We start from the raw sequence: 15,892 nt of genomic DNA, 5'->3' as shown, positions 1-15,892 counted from the left end.
GGATAATAAACGCAACTATACATAATTTGTTTTTGTAGGCAAATTTACTATTTACCACTGATGTCGCTGAAGAGGGTACCGATGTGCCAGATTGTTCATGTGTAATCAGTTTTGATTTGCCGAAAACAGCTCGTAGTTACATTCAGTCTCATGGCCGAGCTCGACAAGCTGGTTCTCATTTTAGACTTCAGTTCATTTTAGACGTAAAATTACTATTTAGACTAAATTTATGTAGATTACGTATTGCTTGCAACTTCTTCTCCGTTGAAATTTATATCTAGGTGTTAATTTTTTGGCTTTCCAATTTTGCTGTTACCATGCGTTAATACCAAAAATATCTGAGCTGTCGTTACATGTATGTGGACCCTTATGCATGCCAATCTATCAAACCAGTCATGCTATGACATGATTGGCATGTCTTACTGGGTCACGACGAGGTGCGCTGAAATACATGTGATCTGTGAACAGTATTTGCTCTGATTGTATTTGTCAGTAGGCATTAATTGTTTTACACTAATCAATAAGATTCAGTTCTCTCTCCTGAAAGATGTTGTACCAAGTTCTTTTAAAATAAATGAACTTGCAAGTAATCTATATACATTTATCCTGTAAAACATCCTTTCCTTGAATATGCTTTAAACATAAGTGGTGACTAAATCTTATTACTCGAGAAGCTAGTAACTTAGAATATCTCACTCATGGTAAATTGTATCAAGGATTGCCAATATCGTGGCATGGGGATGGGCAGTACCTTTTGTTTTGTATGTATAATGTCAGGCAGATTGGCACAACCGAATGATTGGTCTGACATTGTGTTAGCATAAATAATACCAAGTTGCCATTTTATGGCATGGGGCCAGCTGATACCTTTGTGGTACTGTATGTATAATCTAATGTTGGTTGACTTGCCACCTATATCAATTGGCACAGCCTAACAATTGGTCTAGCCATGTGTTAGCATAAAAACAGATCTAGACAGTAATTAACACGTCTAACAGGGTATAAAGTGCCATGAAATTTTGAGCAAACTTTGTGCGACACAGTTTGTTAGACCTGAAACCTGGTAGCTTGGTTCAGTGTAAGCAGAACATGTGTAACATCATTGACCATTATGATAAAAATCCATAACTATCTAATGGAGTGAGCTTCTTGTTGTATTCACAGTACTATAATGCCACCTCACCAAAGCAAGGTCAACTCCTGCCATCATTTAACATCATTAGACTCACTTTTTCTTTAATTTCTTTTGGGCCTTGAGGTGAATACAGCAAATGTCGCCGTGAAAATTTCCTCCACTAAAGTAATGTTCATATGAGAACCTAGAAAAGATTGAAGCGGAGGCCAAACAAAAAATTTTGATAGCCATCCTTTCTCTATTATTTCCTTATTTCTGGCTTTTCCTTCTTTAACTTCTCTTTCTTCTCCTTTTCTTTTTCGCTTCTGCTGCCACACTTGTCCCTTTTACCAATATAGTGATCTGCTTTGCTGTGTGGACTTGCACCATGACCCTTGTGCCAAATTAGTGGTTTGCCTTTGCACTTATAGTTGTTTGTACTTGGATGATCCTCTACTTCAATGATTGAACATATGGAGAGCTATGGAGTGGCCTGACCCCAGAACTAGCCAGCTGCTGCAAATATCTGCATAGCACTTTTCCATGTTCTGGTTGTTTTGTTTGAGGCTTCGTCTTGATCATGATGGAACTTTCCATTATCTAGATAAGGTTTTCACTTGTATGCTTGCTTGCTGCATTAATGAAAGATTTGCTATTGATAATCATATAAAGTCAGTGCTAAAATTAAGAGATATATCTTTCTGTTTAAAATATTTTAAAGATTGTTTTTGGTCATAATGTTGGGTCATTGGAAGAATGATCATCTCATTTTACTGATACAATCGCATGAAATCTTGGACATATGAAAATTTTCACAAAGAGTTCATTGTTGTCGAGAGTCGAGACCCATGTGTCTGGCTTGGTTCTTTTGGGAAAATAACAATTATTTTTCTGTTCCACAAAATGTGACTTTTTATTTTTTCTTCACATTGTTGTTCCAGTAGCATTTTCTGGAAGTGACGATGGCATTGTTATATATGTCTAAAATATATATCTTTTGAGTGTAGCCGCCACCTTATCTTCAAAGACATCCAACTCTTCCATTGTAGCTGCAGAACATGGAAAAGTGCTGGCAATCATGCCAATGGGACACCTCTGTCAGTTACATATCATAGCTTATAATACGACGCTATCTATTTCTTCCACATGACAAATTTCTGTATTGAAAGATAAAAAGCAATTTTAAGTAATTCATTGCACCTCAGTTGACTTTTTCCATGTAATGTGATATTCTCCATATTTGATAATCTATGGAATTGAGAAAAAGGTACCATTACCTGTTGCTATTTATAGAGCCCAAAATTGTGTTGTGCACCATTACACGTTGCTATTTATAGAGTCCAATATTATTGTACACCATGAATATGCGTGAGTTTTTTCTTAGAATGATGCCATGGATCTAAAAAATTAGAACGGCCGATGCCTGCATACGTTGTGTTTGTGATGTTCCTTCATCAGTTCAATTATATTTTTGTAGATTTACAAGCTTGAAATAATTGGCTTTCCAGTTGTCTGATAATTAGTTCCTAGAAGTCCGACTCCAGTTATGGTTGTTCATAGGGTCATGCAGACATGTTCTTTTTTTTTTTTCTTCTACAAATAATTGGATAACATTCAGATGGAAGTAGAATTAACTGCCTGAGTGTTCCATTGTTGTGGTCTTATAATTGCAGGTAATTTTGTACCGAAAAGATCTAATGGTAAGAATGTGTCTCTAAATCATGTTCACATGCCTCCAGAGCTTCTAGTTGATATTGATGTACCATACGAAGTCTTGAAATCTTTTTACTTGCTACCTTCTTTGATGTACCGAGTGGAATCCTTGATGTTAGCCTGCCAACTAAGGAAGGAAATTTCTTTCTGTTCTAGCAATCCTATACCAAGCTTCCTGGTAATGCATAAGCAACTTAACATCTATGTTTCTGCCTCGTGCATGGTTAAAGTTATTTAAGCATCATGACTATTGCTTTTTCTTAGATTTTGGAAGCAATTACTACGCTGAGATGTTGTGAAGACTTCTCCATGGAGCGGTTGGAACTATTAGGGGACTCCGTTTTAAAATATGCAGTGAGTTGTTCTCTCTTTCTAAAATTTCCTGGGAAACACGAAGGGAAATTGTCCTCCGACCGGATAAAAATAATTCGTAATGCCACTCTTCATAGCTTGGGAACTAAACATGGCATACAGGTACAGCACCATTTCCATTTGTTTGGATTTATTTTTTCTCGTTTTTATGTAAAATTTTTCCATCAAGTCATCAACACTCATAGCAAGGCTGTATTCGGCAATATCTGAAATTATATGACACGTGCTTCATGAACATATCCGCATTTTTGGTCACTTGTTTTTTGCAGCAAAGACTTCATACAATGTCATTACTCATTATATTCTAAATATGGACATATTCGAGGACAAACTGCCAGCAGTCCTCTAAATGTATCATGTCCTTGTTTTTGAAATATTAGGATTTTATCTGACACTAACATTATGACTGTTAGAAGTTAGAACACACTAAATGAACATCATAAACTATGAAATTGCTTCTTCTATAAAGTCATTAATATCACACTGCAATAAGCCATCAATTTTCCCCTTATTTGACCAACATTCAGATGATCAATAGTCATGCTTCTAATCAGTATCATACTGATAAAAATTACATTTAGGTTTCAGGCACCAGTTTAAGAAAAGTGTAGACTATCTTAGTAACTAGTTATATGCCTGGTTTGTATAATAGTGAACTTTTTAAGTAGGAAATTGACATATCTAAGTGGTTGTTAGCTAAGATATTTGCTGATTTTATCTTAGAATTAAAGTATGTATATTTGTTAAGGAAAACAGTGCATTGAAGTTTTGTCTTCCTTGCACCACGAGTTAGACTAATGTGCTTGTTTACAAGTCCAAATTCTAAGATAACAGCATGGTGTCATTATGAGGCATCACAAGAAAATGTGCTTGTGAAATCTGAAATGTCCAGTCTAAGATTCTTATCTATCTGAAATGTGAAATCTGACAGATTGCTATACTTATCCAAAATTTACTAACATACTTCAATGTGTTGCTTCCCAACAGGGTTACATACGTGATGCTGCATTTGAACCTCGTAGATGGGTTGCTCCTGGACATATTTCAATACACCGTGTTCCTTGTAAATGTGGATTAAATGACAATGAAGTGCCAAATATAATTTTGGATACAATTAGTGACAAGTCTATTGTGATAGGAAAGGCATGTGATAGAGGACACAGGTGGCTCTGCTCAAAAACAATATCAGATTGTGTCGAGGCTCTGATAGGTGCATATTATGTTGGTGGTGGGCTACCTGCTGCTCTTGCATTTATAAAGTGGCTAGGAATTGATACCGAGTTTGAGCCTGATATGGTTGAGGAGGCTATAAGAACTGCATCAGGTTGGACATACCTTCCCAAAATTCATGAAATAGAAACACTGGAATCAAAAATTGGCTACAAGTTTACTGTCAAAGGTCTTCTTCTGGAATCTATTACCCATGCATCTCAGCAAGAATTAGGAGTCTTCTTCTGCTATCAGGTAGCATACGTATTAGTCTAGTCTCTTCCAAATTGCAAGTACTTTACTTTCAGTTGCATTTCTAGTTTTCACGATTAGATTTTTTTGATACTCTTTTAAATTTTCAGCGTCTTGAATTCTTGGGTGACTCAGTTTTGGACCTGCTCATTACGTGGCATCTCTTTCAGCGCCATAAAGATATTGACCCTGGGGAATTAACTGATTTAAGATCTGCATCAGTAAATAATGAAAATTTTGCTCAAGTAGCTGTCAGGCATAAGCTTCAGCAGCACCTCCAACATAATTCTGGATTACTTTTAGAGCAAATAACAGAGTTTGTCAAGAGACTTGAGGATTCAGATGAAAACAAGTATATGCTTTTGTCAAATGGTTCATCTAAAGTACCTAAGGTTGGTTTCCAGCACATAATAGAATATCTTCTTATTCCTTAACTGTTAGTAACACTTTCCTGTCACAGGTCCTTGGAGACATGGTTGAAAGTATTGCCGGTGCCATATTGATAGATACAAAGCTTGATTTAGATAAAGTATGGGAAATTTTTGAGCCATTACTCTCCCCAATTGCCACTCCAGAGAACCTTGAGTTGCCACCTCTACGTGAACTTACTGAATTATGTAGCCACCATGGTTACTTCTTGAATACAACATGCACAAATGAGGGGGACATGAATGTTGCTGTTCTTGAGGTACAACTGGAGGATGTTCTGTTGGTAAGGGAAGGTCGTGAGAAGAATAAAAAAGCTGCAAAAGGGCAAGCAGCATATTTGCTGTTGAAGGACTTGGAAGTATGCTTCTGCACCTTATTGTTCTTTTGTCTTTAGAGTCTTTGCTTTGCTATTGTCATCCTTTAATTTTCTTATTTATCATTTTGAATTCATTGGTTTTGCTCAGAAGTTGCTGATTTATTTTTTAGGACCAAGAAAGGGTTTTGCGGTTATGATCATAGATGACATTTCTGAGCTTCTAGTTTTTGGTCACCGGTTGTCTAAGTTCTCATGTACCATCATGTGACAGGAAAAAGGATTTTTGCACTCCCGGTATGCCTCCAAAGGGACACAAGCTGAAGAAAAGATTGCAAGCCACAAAGAATCTGTTGAAAAATCTGGTAGTTTAATGTTGGATATTGAGATTCCTACGCCAGCAAAGCACGGTGAAGTAGTCAATTCCAAGAATGTTTCTGTTCCCAGCCCAGGTAAACCAGGTATTACCCATTATGTAAATATGTCTACTGTGGGTTTTATGTCACTGGACTTGTTAATTGTTATTATTCCTGATAGTGGTTTATGTTAATCGATCAACTTTTATGTTTTTCTTTTAGTGGCTTTGACAGTCAAAATGCAAAAAGGTGGGCCTCGAACTGCACTGTATGAACTCTGCAAAAGATGTCAATGGCCAATGCCTAGCTTTGAAACATTAGAGTGGAAGCCAAGGTTAGCCCGACCAAATTTCTTCCCTAGTAAAAATGATTGTTAGTATTTATTTATATAAGACCTGGATTTTAACATGCACAAGCATGAAAGGATGGCAGGCCATCTGATCTTGATTTGTTTTGTGATTATGACACATAAGCTACTCTAATGCCATACAAATTGCATGAGATAATTTCATCCTAGGATCAATCAGCTTATCCTGCTAAGGACCATGAACAACAAAAACCACATTTCTCGGTATCTAGTAGATTGTAAACATAGGAAATTTTAATGTCACTGTTCTATATAGCTTGCTTATTTCTCGGTACATCCAAAATGACATTTGTGATGATTGGCAGAGGTTTGGAGGGTCAACTTTACCTACGAAACTCATGCTTGATTAATGCCAGCACTTGCATTCCACATCATGTTGCAGAGTTCTAACCCAGTTGTGTTTTCTGTTCCTCTTCATCTCTTGCACTACCACAGTGGCGACCAGATGAATGAATGTACCGAAGGGGGAGACGCCAACCGTCACATGTTTGTATCAGGCATAACGCTGCATATACCAAATTCCACCATCATCAAACGCAAGGGGGACCGGCGTCCTGATAAGAAGAGTTCACAAGATTCTGCAGCACTAACCATGCTTTATGAGCTTGAGAAACTGGGCAGGTGCCAGATTGAGGTGCAACAACCGGCCGAAAGAATTTCATGAACATTTTTGGTGCGTGTTGTGTGTGCGTTTGTGTGTGTGTGTGTATATATATATATATAATGACTTTTATAGTCTGAGTAGACTTTACCAATAAAAACTGTGTATTTTGCCCCGAGTTGACAAGCAGAGGCATTATAGAAAGAGTATATATATATATATATATATATATATATATATATATATATATATATATAGATATATATATATACAGAGTATTTTGCCCTGAGTATACTTCCCCGATGCGATGTTTAATGGTGAGGCTTCGTATAGCATCTAAATCCTTGGTTGGTGGATCCTGTAATCCCATGGTGTTGTCTTGTACACACACACACACATATATTATTCTTTGCATTCAAATATTATATTGCATTAGATGATTATGATGGATTCAGATTCTTATCCTCGTAATTGTGCACAGAGGGAGAACTTTTCCTACTTTAATCTGCTTCTTGTAATGTCGACTGCAATCAACTCTTTATTTTTTCTGCAGGATGCCTAGGCAAGTAGTCTGCCTCATCTTTGTTGAAAGAAATATTACTGCTAAAGTTTTGGAAAGATTTATTAAGAAAGTTTGTTTTTTATCACATTTCACTGTGTCATACTTGGCTGGAGGGTCTTCTTCAGTTGACGCACTAACCCCAAAAACGCAAAAGGATATTCTGGACTCCTTTCGTTCAGGGAAGGTATCTGAAATTTATATTATATTATTTATCAATGTTTCAGTGACTACTCTGGATAATAAACGCAACTATACATAATTTGTTTTTGTAGGCAAATTTACTATTTACCACTGATGTCGCTGAAGAGGGTACCGATGTGCCAGATTGTTCATGTGTAATCAGTTTTGATTTGCCGAAAACAGCTCGTAGTTACATTCAGTCTCATGGCCGAGCTCGACAAGCTGGTTCTCATTTTAGACTTCAGTTCATTTTAGACGTAAAATTACTATTTAGACTAAATTTATGTAGATTACGTATTGCTTGCAACTTCTTCTCCGTTGAAATTTATATCTAGGTGTTAATTTTTTGGCTTTCCAATTTTGCTGTTACCATGCGTTAATACCAAAAATATCTGAGCTGTCGTTACATGTATGTGGACCCTTATGCATGCCAATCTATCAAACCAGTCATGCTATGACATGATTGGCATGTCTTACTGGGTCACGACGAGGTGCGCTGAAATACATGTGATCTGTGAACAGTATTTGCTCTGATTGTATTTGTCAGTAGGCATTAATTGTTTTACACTAATCAATAAGATTCAGTTCTCTCTCCTGAAAGATGTTGTACCAAGTTCTTTTAAAATAAATGAACTTGCAAGTAATCTATATACATTTATCCTGTAAAACATCCTTTCCTTGAATATGCTTTAAACATAAGTGGTGACTAAATCTTATTACTCGAGAAGCTAGTAACTTAGAATATCTCACTCATGGTAAATTGTATCAAGGATTGCCAATATCGTGGCATGGGGATGGGCAGTACCTTTTGTTTTGTATGTATAATGTCAGGCAGATTGGCACAACCGAATGATTGGTCTGACATTGTGTTAGCATAAATAATACCAAGTTGCCATTTTATGGCATGGGGCCAGCTGATACCTTTGTGGTACTGTATGTATAATCTAATGTTGGTTGACTTGCCACCTATATCAATTGGCACAGCCTAACAATTGGTCTAGCCATGTGTTAGCATAAAAACAGATCTAGACAGTAATTAACACGTCTAACAGGGTATAAAGTGCCATGAAATTTTGAGCAAACTTTGTGCGACACAGTTTGTTAGACCTGAAACCTGGTAGCTTGGTTCAGTGTAAGCAGAACATGTGTAACATCATTGACCATTATGATAAAAATCCATAACTATCTAATGGAGTGAGCTTCTTGTTGTATTCACAGTACTATAATGCCACCTCACCAAAGCAAGGTCAACTCCTGCCATCATTTAACATCATTAGACTCACTTTTTCTTTAATTTCTTTTGGGCCTTGAGGTGAATACAGCAAATGTCGCCGTGAAAATTTCCTCCACTAAAGTAATGTTCATATGAGAACCTAGAAAAGATTGAAGCGGAGGCCAAACAAAAAATTTTGATAGCCATCCTTTCTCTATTATTTCCTTATTTCTGGCTTTTCCTTCTTTAACTTCTCTTTCTTCTCCTTTTCTTTTTCGCTTCTGCTGCCACACTTGTCCCTTTTACCAATATAGTGATCTGCTTTGCTGTGTGGACTTGCACCATGACCCTTGTGCCAAATTAGTGGTTTGCCTTTGCACTTATAGTTGTTTGTACTTGGATGATCCTCTACTTCAATGATTGAACATATGGAGAGCTATGGAGTGGCCTGACCCCAGAACTAGCCAGCTGCTGCAAATATCTGCATAGCACTTTTCCATGTTCTGGTTGTTTTGTTTGAGGCTTCGTCTTGATCATGATGGAACTTTCCATTATCTAGATAAGGTTTTCACTTGTATGCTTGCTTGCTGCATTAATGAAAGATTTGCTATTGATAATCATATAAAGTCAGTGCTAAAATTAAGAGATATATCTTTCTGTTTAAAATATTTTAAAGATTGTTTTTGGTCATAATGTTGGGTCATTGGAAGAATGATCATCTCATTTTACTGATACAATCGCATGAAATCTTGGACATATGAAAATTTTCACAAAGAGTTCATTGTTGTCGAGAGTCGAGACCCATGTGTCTGGCTTGGTTCTTTTGGGAAAATAACAATTATTTTTCTGTTCCACAAAATGTGACTTTTTATTTTTTCTTCACATTGTTGTTCCAGTAGCATTTTCTGGAAGTGACGATGGCATTGTTATATATGTCTAAAATATATATCTTTTGAGTGTAGCCGCCACCTTATCTTCAAAGACATCCAACTCTTCCATTGTAGCTGCAGAACATGGAAAAGTGCTGGCAATCATGCCAATGGGACACCTCTGTCAGTTACATATCATAGCTTATAATACGACGCTATCTATTTCTTCCACATGACAAATTTCTGTATTGAAAGATAAAAAGCAATTTTAAGTAATTCATTGCACCTCAGTTGACTTTTTCCATGTAATGTGATATTCTCCATATTTGATAATCTATGGAATTGAGAAAAAGGTACCATTACCTGTTGCTATTTATAGAGCCCAAAATTGTGTTGTGCACCATTACACGTTGCTATTTATAGAGTCCAATATTATTGTACACCATGAATATGCGTGAGTTTTTTCTTAGAATGATGCCATGGATCTAAAAAATTAGAACGGCCGATGCCTGCATACGTTGTGTTTGTGATGTTCCTTCATCAGTTCAATTATATTTTTGTAGATTTACAAGCTTGAAATAATTGGCTTTCCAGTTGTCTGATAATTAGTTCCTAGAAGTCCGACTCCAGTTATGGTTGTTCATAGGGTCATGCAGACATGTTCTTTTTTTTTTTTCTTCTACAAATAATTGGATAACATTCAGATGGAAGTAGAATTAACTGCCTGAGTGTTCCATTGTTGTGGTCTTATAATTGCAGGTAATTTTGTACCGAAAAGATCTAATGGTAAGAATGTGTCTCTAAATCATGTTCACATGCCTCCAGAGCTTCTAGTTGATATTGATGTACCATACGAAGTCTTGAAATCTTTTTACTTGCTACCTTCTTTGATGTACCGAGTGGAATCCTTGATGTTAGCCTGCCAACTAAGGAAGGAAATTTCTTTCTGTTCTAGCAATCCTATACCAAGCTTCCTGGTAATGCATAAGCAACTTAACATCTATGTTTCTGCCTCGTGCATGGTTAAAGTTATTTAAGCATCATGACTATTGCTTTTTCTTAGATTTTGGAAGCAATTACTACGCTGAGATGTTGTGAAGACTTCTCCATGGAGCGGTTGGAACTATTAGGGGACTCCGTTTTAAAATATGCAGTGAGTTGTTCTCTCTTTCTAAAATTTCCTGGGAAACACGAAGGGAAATTGTCCTCCGACCGGATAAAAATAATTCGTAATGCCACTCTTCATAGCTTGGGAACTAAACATGGCATACAGGTACAGCACCATTTCCATTTGTTTGGATTTATTTTTTCTCGTTTTTATGTAAAATTTTTCCATCAAGTCATCAACACTCATAGCAAGGCTGTATTCGGCAATATCTGAAATTATATGACACGTGCTTCATGAACATATCCGCATTTTTGGTCACTTGTTTTTTGCAGCAAAGACTTCATACAATGTCATTACTCATTATATTCTAAATATGGACATATTCGAGGACAAACTGCCAGCAGTCCTCTAAATGTATCATGTCCTTGTTTTTGAAATATTAGGATTTTATCTGACACTAACATTATGACTGTTAGAAGTTAGAACACACTAAATGAACATCATAAACTATGAAATTGCTTCTTCTATAAAGTCATTAATATCACACTGCAATAAGCCATCAATTTTCCCCTTATTTGACCAACATTCAGATGATCAATAGTCATGCTTCTAATCAGTATCATACTGATAAAAATTACATTTAGGTTTCAGGCACCAGTTTAAGAAAAGTGTAGACTATCTTAGTAACTAGTTATATGCCTGGTTTGTATAATAGTGAACTTTTTAAGTAGGAAATTGACATATCTAAGTGGTTGTTAGCTAAGATATTTGCTGATTTTATCTTAGAATTAAAGTATGTATATTTGTTAAGGAAAACAGTGCATTGAAGTTTTGTCTTCCTTGCACCACGAGTTAGACTAATGTGCTTGTTTACAAGTCCAAATTCTAAGATAACAGCATGGTGTCATTATGAGGCATCACAAGAAAATGTGCTTGTGAAATCTGAAATGTCCAGTCTAAGATTCTTATCTATCTGAAATGTGAAATCTGACAGATTGCTATACTTATCCAAAATTTACTAACATACTTCAATGTGTTGCTTCCCAACAGGGTTACATACGTGATGCTGCATTTGAACCTCGTAGATGGGTTGCTCCTGGACATATTTCAATACACCGTGTTCCTTGTAAATGTGGATTAAATGACAATGAAGTGCCAAATATAATTTTGGATACAATTAGTGACAAGTCTATTGTGATAGGAAAGGCATGTGATAGAGGACACAGGTGGCTCTGCTCAAAAACAATATCAGATTGTGTCGAGGCTCTGATAGGTGCATATTATGTTGGTGGTGGGCTACCTGCTGCTCTTGCATTTATAAAGTGGCTAGGAATTGATACCGAGTTTGAGCCTGATATGGTTGAGGAGGCTATAAGAACTGCATCAGGTTGGACATACCTTCCCAAAATTCATGAAATAGAAACACTGGAATCAAAAATTGGCTACAAGTTTACTGTCAAAGGTCTTCTTCTGGAATCTATTACCCATGCATCTCAGCAAGAATTAGGAGTCTTCTTCTGCTATCAGGTAGCATACGTATTAGTCTAGTCTCTTCCAAATTGCAAGTACTTTACTTTCAGTTGCATTTCTAGTTTTCACGATTAGATTTTTTTGATACTCTTTTAAATTTTCAGCGTCTTGAATTCTTGGGTGACTCAGTTTTGGACCTGCTCATTACGTGGCATCTCTTTCAGCGCCATAAAGATATTGACCCTGGGGAATTAACTGATTTAAGATCTGCATCAGTAAATAATGAAAATTTTGCTCAAGTAGCTGTCAGGCATAAGCTTCAGCAGCACCTCCAACATAATTCTGGATTACTTTTAGAGCAAATAACAGAGTTTGTCAAGAGACTTGAGGATTCAGATGAAAACAAGTATATGCTTTTGTCAAATGGTTCATCTAAAGTACCTAAGGTTGGTTTCCAGCACATAATAGAATATCTTCTTATTCCTTAACTGTTAGTAACACTTTCCTGTCACAGGTCCTTGGAGACATGGTTGAAAGTATTGCCGGTGCCATATTGATAGATACAAAGCTTGATTTAGATAAAGTATGGGAAATTTTTGAGCCATTACTCTCCCCAATTGCCACTCCAGAGAACCTTGAGTTGCCACCTCTACGTGAACTTACTGAATTATGTAGCCACCATGGTTACTTCTTGAATACAACATGCACAAATGAGGGGGACATGAATGTTGCTGTTCTTGAGGTACAACTGGAGGATGTTCTGTTGGTAAGGGAAGGTCGTGAGAAGAATAAAAAAGCTGCAAAAGGGCAAGCAGCATATTTGCTGTTGAAGGACTTGGAAGTATGCTTCTGCACCTTATTGTTCTTTTGTCTTTAGAGTCTTTGCTTTGCTATTGTCATCCTTTAATTTTCTTATTTATCATTTTGAATTCATTGTTTTTGCTCAGAAGTTGCTGATTTATTTTTTAGGACCAAGAAAGGGTTTTGCGGTTATGATCATAGATGACATTTCTGAGCTTCTAGTTTTTGGTCACCGGTTGTCTAAGTTCTCATGTACCATCATGTGACAGGAAAAAGGATTTTTGCACTCCCGGCATGCCTCCAAAGGGACACAAGCTGAAGAAAAGATTGCAAGCCACAAAGAATCTGTTGAAAAATCTGGTAGTTTAATGTTGGATATTGAGATTCCTACGCCAGCAAAGCACGGTGAAGTAGTCAATTCCAAGAATGTTTCTGTTCCCAGCCCAGGTAAACCAGGTATTACCCATTATGTAAATATGTCTACTGTGGGTTTTATGTCACTGGACTTGTTAATTGTTATTATTCCTGACAGTGGTTTATGTTAATCGATCAACTTTTATGTTTTTCTTTTAGTGGCTTTGACAGTCAAAATGCAAAAAGGTGGGCCTCGAACTGCACTGTATGAACTCTGCAAAAGATGTCAATGGCCAATGCCTAGCTTTGAAACATTAGAGTGGAAGCCAAGGTTAGCCCGACCAAATTTCTTCCCTAGTAAAAATGATTGTTAGTATTTATTTATATAAGACCTGGATTTTAACATGTACAAGCATGAAAGGATGGCAGGCCATCTGATCTTGATTTGTTTTGTGATTATGACACATAAGCTACTCTAATGCCATACAAATTGCATGAGATAATTTCATCCTAGGATCAATCAGCTTATCCTGCTAAGGACCATGAACAACAAAAACCACATTTCTCGGTATCTAGTAGATTGTAAACATAGGAAATTTTAATGTCACTGTTCTATATAGCTTGCTTATTTCTCGGTACATCCAAAATGACATTTGTGATGATTGGCAGAGGTTTGGAGGGTCAACTTTACCTACGAAACTCATGCTTGATTAATGCCAGCACTTGCATTCCACATCATGTTGCAGAGTTCTAACCCAGTTGTGTTTTCTGTTCCTCTTCATCTCTTGCACTACCACAGTGGCGACCAGATGAATGAATGTACCGAAGGGGGAGACGCCAACCGTCACATGTTTGTATCAGGCATAACGCTGCATATACCAAATTCCACCATCATCAAACGCAAGGGGGACCGGCGTCCTGATAAGAAGAGTTCACAAGATTCTGCAGCACTAACCATGCTTTATGAGCTTGAGAAACAGGGCAGGTGCCAGATTGAGGTGCAACAACCGGCCGAAAGAATTCCATGAACATTTTTGGTGCGAGTTGTGTGTGCGTTTTATTTGTGTGTGTATATATATATATATAATAACTTTTATAGTCATATAGGGAGTAGACTTTACCATTAAAAACTGTGTATTTTGCCCCGAGTTGACATGCAGAGGCATGATAGAAAGAGTATACTTCCCCGATGCGATGTTTAATGGTGAGGCTTCGTATAGCATCTAATCCTTGGTTGGTGGATCATGTAATCCTATGGTGTTGTCTTGTACACACGCACACACATATATATTATTCTTTGCATTCAAATATTATATTGCATTAGATGATTATGATGGATTCAGATTCTTATCCTCGTAATTGTGCACATAGGGTTAAATTATACTCATGAAATCTTAAATTCTTTTTTGTTCTGTAGAGAGTTTATCAATTTCCTCATGCACGCCCACTCTTTAGAGCAGACACGTGCATATAAATTTTTGGACAGAAAATGAAGGATCGGAATTATATATTAAAAAAAATCCTAAGCAAAAAAATCCTAAGCAACCATTGAGGCTGCGTTTACAAATATATTTATATTTTTAATGTGTAATTTAAGAAAGAGATTGAATGAATACATCATTGTAAAATATTTTGAGTGTTTGATAAATAATTAATGAAAAATGTAAGTGTTGCTTGATAAATTTGTATTTCAAAAGTTCATTGAATAATTTATGACAATTTTATCCTTCTAATATTTTTAATATATATATATATATATATATTATTTAAATAAATAAAATAAAAATAATTAAATAAATAAATGAAAGTAATCTTATAAAAAAAATTTTATGGTCTAAATATATAATAAATAATAAATATAAAAATAATCTTTAAAATAAATAAATAAAATTTCATAGATAAGAAATCAAATCATTTTGATAATCTTATAATTTTAGATATTGTTATAGCATATTTTAAAAAATTTAAAAATTTTCAAAATTACATTAACATCCCACCAATATTGAAATGCTAATACTACTCTAAGATAATATCAGTATTTGAATATTTTGACTGTAGCATCCGTATACGATTTGAAAAAAAGATTATCAAACATCAATTTACATTTGAAATATACATTGGGCACTAAATTTGATATATGCATTGGATTATCAATGCATATTTGAAACATATTTTCAAATTCACTCTTGAAAAAAATTAAAAAGATACAAAATAATTATTTTATTAACATTGGTTTTCTTAGTCTCAATCCATAAGAAAATAGAAGGAAAAGGAATAGCTTCAAACCTTGTGATCAATTGATCGCTTCAAACCTTATAGATGTAGAGGTCGCCTGCGAAGCAACCGATGAAGACGAATGCGCCGACACGCAGCAATGTGGCGACGATGAGCTGTAGCAGAATTCGGAGCACAAAGGTAGCCACCGAGTAAACGAGCCCAACATCGAGTTGCTTTAACTCCGTATCATTACCACCCGCCTCAACCTTGCGATGGGCGCAGAAGACGGCCACCATACTTGACAGCACCCCTAAGAGGACGAAGACGAGGAAGGGGCTCATAGAGCCGATAGTCGTAGTGATTCTCTCCGACCATTGGCGGGATGCTGTAGA

At 36.2% G+C, this 15,892-nt stretch overlaps 2 protein-coding genes across 3 annotated transcripts; both read left to right on the top strand.

Moving 5' to 3' along the window:
- The first annotated feature begins 68 nt into the window (after positions 1-68).
- LOC135625427 (endoribonuclease Dicer homolog 3a-like) lies at positions 69-6,789 on the top strand. Its single transcript, XM_065130231.1, has 9 exons — positions 69-203; positions 2,788-3,005; positions 3,092-3,301; positions 4,187-4,663; positions 4,771-5,052; positions 5,121-5,447; positions 5,677-5,863; positions 5,981-6,092; positions 6,561-6,789. Exons 2-9 carry the CDS (start codon positions 2,844-2,846, stop codon positions 6,787-6,789), a joined length of 1,986 nt encoding a protein of 661 aa, XP_064986303.1. The 5' UTR covers positions 69-203; positions 2,788-2,843.
- Positions 6,675-14,625, top strand: LOC135625426 (endoribonuclease Dicer homolog 3a-like). 2 transcript variants are annotated; one of them, XM_065130229.1, is made up of 11 exons: positions 6,675-6,798; positions 7,208-7,472; positions 7,561-7,693; positions 10,310-10,527; positions 10,614-10,823; positions 11,709-12,185; positions 12,293-12,574; positions 12,643-12,969; positions 13,199-13,385; positions 13,503-13,614; positions 14,083-14,625. In XM_065130229.1, exons 2-11 carry the CDS (start codon positions 7,281-7,283, stop codon positions 14,309-14,311), a joined length of 2,367 nt encoding a protein of 788 aa, XP_064986301.1. In that variant the 5' UTR covers positions 6,675-6,798; positions 7,208-7,280; the 3' UTR covers positions 14,312-14,625. The 2 variants fall into 2 exon arrangements, with proteins under 2 accessions (XP_064986301.1, XP_064986302.1); XM_065130230.1 differs by lacking the exons at positions 6,675-6,798; positions 7,208-7,472 and having other exon boundaries at positions 7,591-7,725.
- Positions 14,626-15,892: the final 1,267 nt, after the last annotated feature.

This window comes from Musa acuminata, chromosome BXJ2-10 (assembly GCF_036884655.1).
Source record: "Musa acuminata AAA Group cultivar baxijiao chromosome BXJ2-10, Cavendish_Baxijiao_AAA, whole genome shotgun sequence".
NCBI classification, from domain to species: Eukaryota; Viridiplantae; Streptophyta; class Magnoliopsida; order Zingiberales; family Musaceae; genus Musa; species Musa acuminata.
Note: the sequence above shows the minus strand (reverse complement) of the source record. Positions and strands in the feature narration are given on the sequence as shown.